The sequence below is a fragment of the Melanerpes formicivorus genome, unplaced genomic scaffold, assembly GCF_026170545.1.
Source record: "Melanerpes formicivorus ecotype bairdi unplaced genomic scaffold, bMelFor1.0.p_v2 SCAF_6, whole genome shotgun sequence".
Classification (NCBI taxonomy): domain Eukaryota; kingdom Metazoa; phylum Chordata; class Aves; order Piciformes; family Picidae; genus Melanerpes; species Melanerpes formicivorus.
This window is the reverse complement of record NW_027142358.1, coordinates 30,600,316-30,608,922: the sequence shown is the minus strand read 5'-3', so window position 1 is coordinate 30,608,922 and position 8,607 is coordinate 30,600,316. Positions and strand designations below refer to the sequence as shown.

General features: G+C 47.5%; 1 protein-coding gene across 12 annotated transcripts in view; it reads right to left on the bottom strand.

Moving 5' to 3' along the window:
- Positions 1-8,607, bottom strand: part of COL13A1 (collagen type XIII alpha 1 chain) — a 64,450-nt gene that overhangs the window by 9,107 nt on the left and 46,736 nt on the right. For 11 of the 12 annotated variants that reach the window (XM_068140306.1, XM_068140300.1, XM_068140295.1 and 8 more), the window contains 5 exons: positions 7,215-7,295; positions 4,852-4,887; positions 2,334-2,387; positions 1,943-1,996; positions 1,187-1,222 (listed from right to left, as the gene is read on the bottom strand). In XM_068140306.1, the coding sequence (XP_067996407.1) occupies positions 1,187-1,222; positions 1,943-1,996; positions 2,334-2,387; positions 4,852-4,887; positions 7,215-7,295 (261 nt within the window). The remainder of the gene's footprint in view (positions 1-1,186; positions 1,223-1,942; positions 1,997-2,333; positions 2,388-4,851; positions 4,888-7,214; positions 7,296-8,607) is intronic. The other variant, XM_068140298.1, reaches the window with a different exon arrangement.

The following is an 8,607-nucleotide window of genomic DNA, read 5'->3' as shown; positions in this document are numbered from 1 at the left end:
TTGGCTTGACCCAACTCAGTAAACAGATGAGCAGGACTCCTAAAGCATGGCACATTGGCCTAACTCTACTACACATGAAGCCCCATGCTTCAGTGAGAACAAAGGGGCCACAAGGATGAGCAGAGGGCTGGAGCAGCTCTCCTATGAGGGCAGACTGAAAGAGTTGGGGCTGTTCAGTCTGGAGAAGAGAAGGCTCTGAGGTGACCTAATGGTGGCCTTCCAGTATCTGAAGGGGGCCTACAAGAAGGCTGGGGAGGGACTTCTCAGGATCTCAGGTAGTGATAGGACTAGGGGGAATGGAATGAAGCTGGAGGTGGGGAGATTCAGGCTGGATGTGAGGAGGAAGTTCTTCCCCATGAGAGTGGTGAAGCCCTGGAATGGGTTGTCCAGGGAGGTGGTTGAGGCCCCATCCCTGGAGGTGTTTAAGCCCAGGCTGGCTGAGGCTCTGGCCAGGCTGATCTAGTGTGGGGTGTCCCTGCCCATGGCCGGGGGGTTGGAACTAGATGATCCTTGTGGTCCCTTCCAACCCTGACTGATGCGATGATAAAGCTGTGACAGTGATGAACACATTAGAAAAGAGAAGACTCTGGGGGCATCTTAAAGCTGCCTTCCAATACCTGAAGGGATCCTACAGGAAGGCTGCAGCAGGACTTTCGTAAGGTTGTCTAAGCAACAGGACAAGGAGGAATGGTATGACACTGAGGGAAAGTAGGTTTAGACTGAATCATAGGGAGAAGTTCTTTAGTATGAGGGTGATGGAACTCCATAACAGGCTGCCTAGGGAGGTTGTGGCTGCCTCCTCCCTGGGAGTGTTCAAGGCTAGGTTGGATGAGACCTTGAGCAGCTGAGTCTAGTTGACAGATGTCCCAGCCCATGGTGGGGAGGTTGGAGTGGATGATCTCTAAGGTCCTTTCCAACCTAAGCCATTCTGTGATTCATTCTACAATTCTATGATCTGTCAAGTAAAAATCCATCCTAGAGCTTCCATATGGAGGTACAGCCACAATGTCCCAGGTGACAGGGACAGGTATCACCTTCTAAAATGCAAGTTTGTAAAGTTACTTCTAAGAAGGTCTAGCAGACAGCACTACATGCCAGCTACTCTGGGGTTACTCAGGAGTTAACCAGTCTAGCACTGCATGAAGAAGTTAGTAACTAAATACAAGAAGTTGGTCTGGGCACTTACCCGGATTCCTTTGTCACCAGGTAGACCTTGTAAACCCTGAAATGCAACAACACAAAGAGAAATATTTCAAACCAAGTAGGCCCTATTGCATTCCCCACTCAAAAAGAGGAATGGGAGCACCCAGGAGCTTAGTTTTCCCATTTGTACCAATGGCTCTACAGCAAAAAGAATCCACAACTTTTCCACCTCTTTTTCTACCACTTTTTCACCTCCCCTAGACCATCCAAGCTTGTAGCACCTCTGCTGCTACTCTAAGGTTCTTCAAATTAAAACCAAAACTAGTTGAGCAGCCCCTGAATAAAAAGCAGCAAACTTCTTTATTTGTGTTAAACAAAAAAGCAGCTCCATGATTGCATAAAACCAGAGTTCCAACAAATAGCCCTGAACAGGGGAGTTGCAGGATCATCACTGCAGGGGCAGGACAGGGCCCTCAGACAGGAGGAAGGTAGGCACCCAGGCTGTGGGAAGTGTAAATGGAGCTCAAAAGCAGTGTTTGGACCGAGATATGTATCCTGGGATCCCTGTGCAGCTTCTTTTGGTAGTTTGAGGACCAAGGTGAATTAAGTTTCCCTTCAGCTTCATCCACTTTGTTTGAAGGTACCAAGGTATTCCTGTTGCTCCCGTAGTGTACACAAGCTTGTAACAGTGGTTCTTTAACACCTAACCTGGCTGAAATCACAAGCAGCATCTTAAGCCATCAACCACAGCAGGGAACAGGCACTGTAGATAACAAATCCCCAGCACTCCCATACTTACAGGAAGCCCTGCTGGCCCCATTGGTCCTACAACTCCAGGATCTCCTTTACTACCCTGAAATGGAGACAAAAGAGTAGAAATGGTTACATTCCTGTTCAGTACAAACAGCTACAGCAGCACTATAGAACAAAAGGGGTTGGACTCCATCTCCAGAGGTCCCTTCCAACCCTCATCATTCTGTGGTTCTATGACAAGTAAAGAACTTGTTTCAAAACACCCAAAAACCCCAGGGATGAGAGACTCAAAACCCAAAGATGTCCAGTTGAGGGTCTTACTTGCACAAGAATAGAGCAGCTCCAGCTCTAGAAGAACCTTTATCTTCTCTGTGCCAGAGAGCTGTGGAACCCTCAAAGAAGTCACAGAGCATTGGCCAGTTCTGAAGCAAACTCACCCTTTCTCCTTTTGGTCCTGCTGGTCCTGAAACCCCAATTGGTCCTGGAGTACCCTGTGGTTGTAGGAAGGAAAACACATCAGGATGGGTTTTATTCTATGTCCTCACCATAGCCAGGAGACACTGCTGCTCTTTGAGGAAAAAGCACAGCTGGGAAGGACAGTCTGATGGCAGAAGACACCTAGCATCACTACAGCTTTCAGTGTTGGTGGCAATGGATTTGCAGCAGTTGTTAGAGGCCATTTTGAAGAGCGTGGAAACTGCTCCATTGGATCAGCACCATTCTACAAAGCCTCAGTTTTGATTCTGAAGCTATCTCTTGGAAAGTACGGCAGCAGGCCTTTCTACCAGTTCCACAGCAGGGAACTGTACCTTTCTAGTTTACATCAGACAAGGCTGAAAGCTGTAGCAGAATAAAGATGTTCCGGTAAGCAATTTTCTTTTTATTTCATTATGTTGTTTTCCTTCCCTTGGAGTCAGTTAAGCTGAGCAAAATTGAAAGCAGTTTGGTTACTTGGTGGCAGGCAGCCAGTCAGCCATGCAAGACAGTGTGCTGCAGAGATGAGTGCAGATGCAAACTCAGAGGGGCACCATTCAGTCCCACTCCCTCTGCTCCATTTCTGCCAGTTCTGCACCAGGCTCTCAGTCACGCTGACAGTAAAGCTCCATCCTTTAACTAACTCCTTGGCACTGAGGCCATCTCTCACCACCGCACCCAACTGACTTCCCAGAGCTGCTGAGACTTGCTTGGGCTCTGGGAAATTAACCCACACACAGCTTAGCTTGAATATGGGCAGTGCAGCAGTTAGGCAATAGTTCCTCTGGCTAAGAAAAAGATCCAGGCACTTCAAGCTCTGTATAGACTCCTTGAACTTGTGGAGTGACCCCTATTGAAGGGTCCCTTACAGCTCTCCCAGGCCGCATTCTGCAGTCTAGCTGAAGCAGAGCCTTCAGAAATTGCCATGTGCAGAGCATCCATCTCACTACACACTACAGATAGGCAATTACCTTCCTAACCCTACAGCACATATTTCTAGGTTGTCAAGAGCTCTGCTAACCACTCAGGTATGGAGCCTCAACAATGAGACACTTCTGAGGCCCATTACCTCCATTCTAGGAAGAAGAGAGGAGGAACATTCCAGCCCAGGGAAGCCTTTCTCTAACAGCCTTAAGGAAGAGAGTCTTGCACTTTTTAATGGGAGCTTGCAATCACTAAAGTAACCTCTGTGATGTCAGCAGGATGGCTTATGGATCAGAAGAGCTACAGAATGTAAGTGGTGAAGCAATCCATGCAGCACACAACTTGAGTACAGCAAAGGAAGTGAGAAGAATCAAGCTCCCCTTGGATTTGTGCACAGGAGTTCACATCATGGAAATCTTAATTGCCTGCACATAGGCTCTGAGCAACCTGATCTAGCTGGGGATATACCTGCAGAAGGGTTGGACCAAATGACCCCTAGAGGTCCTTTCCAACCCACTGCACAGATTCTATGCACCACTTTAGGATCATTTATTGCCACGACATACATTGAGATCTCACCTGCACACTTCTAAGATTACATCTATAGTTTCCCAGACAAGTGAGTGTGAAAACTGCCATTCAGCTTCTGTTGAGAGCAGCTGATCTCGAGTTACACCAAGGAGGAGAAATTGCTTTTTCTTTTCAAACAGCCAAATGGATTGCACATGGGTGATGTGTGATTTCCCAGGAGGGGTTAAAAATATATGGCCCTTATTTAGCAGCTGTTACCCAAGAAGAGCAGAATGATCTGCAGAACCAGGTTAGCTTGCCTTCTCTCATTCTGAATTTGACAGACCGAGAAGCTCAGGCACAAGGAGTTTATTTCCTTCACATCTTACAGTGAGTTAGGAATGAGAGGTAGGAATCCCACATCTTCCTGCTCCACTATTAAATGTTACAACCTCTCAGATGCATATCCTAAGACCAGAACACACCCCACCACCTGTCCCTCCAGGTATCTGGGACTAAGGAGAGTATGTGGGCAGTTGCTGAAGTTTCATGACATTCTGCTGCTGAGATGTGAGAAGCTCATCCTGCAGGCAGAACATCTTTTAGATGCAACTTCAGTGCTGTTTGTGAGAACAACACACAAAGGACAAAGCATACTGGTGTTGCTACACCTAAGACAAAACTGAGGAGCTATTGTCATGAACAGGCAGCAAGCAAGGCTGCCATGGAGAACAACGAGATGGAGACCCCTCACAATGCAGAGGACAGGAGAAGAGAGCATCATGGAACCATGCAGAGGTTTCATTCATCTAGCTACTGAGAGAAAGAGGAAGAAGTGGCTGCCATCCCAGGATCCAGACAGACCCTTTAGCATCAAAAAGGACAAGCATGTGACATCGCTTCTCAGCCCAAGTTTAACCATCCTGCCAAGCCTGCTTTGGAGAAAATGAGGTTATTCCTGGTGTAAACAAGACTGTGGTGGAAGAGACGAGACAAGTCACGATACTGGGGAGGAGGAACATAGGGTAACAGAGAAACGGAACTCACCGGTGGTCCAGGCCTGCCGTCTAAACCTGAAGCACCCTGGACAGATGGGGGAGGGTTAACAAAAACAAGGCAAGAGGGGGGGGAGGGAGGGGCAGGGAAAGGAGAGGGGAGGGCAGAGGTGAGTAAAGCAGTGACTTGAGACAAACGTATGCTTGCAATAAACAAAAATTAGGATCTCAAGGACAGGTGATGGTACTTACAAGCAAACCAACAAAAACATAGCAACACCAAATACACACAATGTTGACCTGCAGCTTTCAGATCCCCTTAAGAATGCAGATTTCCCCCTTTCGGTGCCACCAAGAAAACCTCACCCTGAGGAAGCTGTTCTGTGACAGGTGATGAAAAAAAACCAATGTGACAGTGGAGTTGTGGCAGTCTGGGCAATGGGCCAGACACAAGGCTTAGAAGCCTCTGGTCACAGGTGCATTTACAAGCCATGCAGAGCCATCAGCTATTCAAGTTCCTACCAGGAAACCCAGGATCTGTAGGTGAACACTTAGCTGCTTGCTCCACTCTACATCTTTTAGAAAGAGGGAGAGTTGCTTGGAAGTTTACAGAACAGGTAGCTCGTCTTGCTGCATCACCATCTAGCCCAGTGTCTTGCCTTTAACAGTGACCAGGAGAGAAAGCTTTGGTAAACTCTAAGTACCAAATACTTTTTCTCCACTCAATTGTGACAAATTCCTCAGCCTGTTGGCCATACAGAGACCCCAAGGCTACTGGAGACAAGCGACAAAACGTGCTGAAATTCTGGCGTGATGTCAAGCCCTAAGTCACGCACGAAAAGGCAGCAGATCCAGCTGTGGGGTTTTACAATCTGCCTTTGAGATAGTTCAGCACCTGTCTGGCATTGCAGTTAGTTTGACAGGCTGAAAACACACCGGATCAGGCATGGAAAAACTTATGAAGAGACTTGGGTAGCTCTGGGGAGGGATACAAGGCCCACTCTCTCTCTCTGATCTTCCTAACAGCTCAGTAACCATGCTTCCTATTTGGCCAGCTGATATTGTTGATCCATCCACAAAACATTTCTAAGAGGGCCATTCTGAGCCAAGTCTTTCACCCTCCAGAGCTCAAAAGAATCATGCAAAAAGCCAAAGGAGGCCGGGTTCTCACGGGGCTCACTGCTGTAGGAGAACCAGCTAGGCCATTCCCTGCTGCACTGATGAATTTGTCAGGATAATAACTGGGGCATCTTCTGTGCAGACTGTCACAAGGATCTCATTCCCATGTCCTGATAAGATGTAGGCTGTAGAGAATGACTGTTCACACAGAAAGCTTCCCTTTGTGTTTCTCTGGGCAAAATGGGGACTGGATTTTCACTTCTCCCTGCTTCACTGAGGCACAGTTTGAGCATTTGAGCCTTCTGAAAGCATCACTCTCTCCCTGCCAGCTCTGCTTGGAGCCACAGTGAATACACTCATGATGAGCTCACTTCAGTGCCTAGGGTTAGAGAGGAGGTAACTGCTCTACAGAACTGAAAGAGGAAAACATTTTACAAACAAAGACAGGACATTTCATCAGGGACAATGGGTCTGGGTGATGGAGCACAGGCCAGCAAAGTCACACAGCACACAAGATGCACCTTGCAGTGCTTGTTTCCAGGCAGTATGTCCAGCAGGAGAAGGCATGCTCTGCCACCAGTGCTTTTTGTGAGGAGAGAACTTAAGGGCTGGTAGAGCAACTAGGTGAGACTGAGTTACCACTACTCCATTACCAGCGGTCAGCCCAGACAGTGGGTGAGGAGGCTCTTAGCAGATGTGAACTAAGGGCTTTGCATTCAGGTTGCTATCTACAGCTCCTGTAACTTCTTTACAATTCTGGCACTACCCCTCTTTGCTAAGACAAGCAGGGCACTATCACTAACTCTGACATGACTGAGTTCACACACAGCAGGGAATACAGAACACTTCTCCCTGTCAGGGGAAGCACTGATTCCATGGCAGAAGGGACAGGAAAGCTTTGGCTAGCAGAAAAGCTGGATGCATTCAGGGCCACCAAGGTTTTGTACAAAGCTTGGCCCCAGTGACAAACGGCTGGGAAGGTGTTTCCTGACCCCTGTTTCTGGTCTTGTCCCACTGCCCTGAAGTGCAAAGAAGCCACAGGAGAGCTACTGCTTGTTTTTCCCCCATCCCACCAGAAGCGAGAATTGATCACTGATCTCTTTAGCAGATGTAAGAGAGGAAGGTTCTGTACAGAAACAGAGACTTTGAGTTTACAAAGCCAAGGCAGGGTTATTCATAGATCACCTCTCTCTTGGACGTTACACATCATACCCCTGTGTGCGTCTCCTATTGAGGGATCTTTTTACAGCTGATACAAGTTTGGTTCCAAGTGCTGCTTGCTTCCTGGATACTTACGGGTAATCCTAGTGGCCCTCTGTCTCCTTTTTCACCCTGGGCACCCTTCTCTCCTTTCACTCCATCAATCCCTGCTTCCCCCTAAAGGAAGGATGGAGCAGAAAATAAACCCACCATAACACCACTTATATAACAAACATTCCCCCCTTCCCAGAGTGCCAGAGCAGCAGAGAGAATACAGGAGGCAGCAGGGTAATGCTTTAGCCTGATTCTCAGCCCAGTCTGAAGATAACCAGTATCAGTCAAATGACCTCTGCATCATTGTGACCTGCTTTAAGTCAACATCAGCAAGAGGAGATTCAGGCCCAGGGTGTAAGGATGGTCAAAGGGGAACTGAGCTCGATTCTGTGCTGCTGTCTCTGCTATTGCAGTGAGTGCCAGGTAAGTAAAAGTAATCAGGAGTTATCTGGTCATGTGGTTTCACATTTTAAGATGTGAACTCACTGGAAGTGAATGATAGGAGTCTATAAGCTTGGCAGAAAAGCCAACATCTTTTTTCTTGGAAAGACATTTGTAAATGCAAAGAGAGACATCAGATTCAAAATTGGGGGGAGGGGGAGGGGGAGTGGCAACAATGTCATCATTCACTTTCCAGCTGTCTTTTATTCAATGCAGTATTATAAGTTCTAAAATAATATGAAACCAATTACTCCTATTTAATAAATTCAAAGTGTAACCCAAAGCTTCTCCCCTCTCTCCCCACCCTCTCCTGTTCATAAGGCATTTTACAAGATTATCTTGGTTGCATTTTGAAACAGAAGCATCAGAAGAACCAAGCTGTGACAGAATCAGTCCTGCTGCTTGCTGAAGTCCTCTGTGATTACAGGACACCACATTGCTGGCTTCCTCTGCCAGGGCTCTGGTTTCTGTCCTGCTGTGCCACACTGGCCCACACCACTGCCCCATAACCTGCAAGTTGCTCACATCTGCTGGGTCTGCAAAGGGCATGAGACACTCTTTACAAAGAGACTCATTGCAAGTTGCAGGGATAGAACAAAGACTTGCACACTTGGGTCACCTCACTGCACTGGCTGTGTAAGCCAAATGGATCCTCTGCTCAAGGAGGAACTGGTGAAGCACTTCCTCTGCCTATAATCCAGTCTGTGCTGTGCCAGGCATTCACCTCCATTTGCCTGGCACACATCCCAAAGACAGCTGCACCTTATAGAAGCTCTCCAGACACCTCATAGCAGTGGCTAGTGAGGTACAGATAAGTGAGACAGGTAATTCTAGCTGTAAGCAACATGGGGGAAAAAGATGAGTCAGGATAAATACACCAGCCCCTTTAGCACCCAAATGGTGCTGGGAGCCAAGTCCTGAACACAACCAGAACACTTTCTACATTTTCTGGTCTTTTCCAAGGATGCCAGAGGAAAAAGGCAGCTCTCCTTGA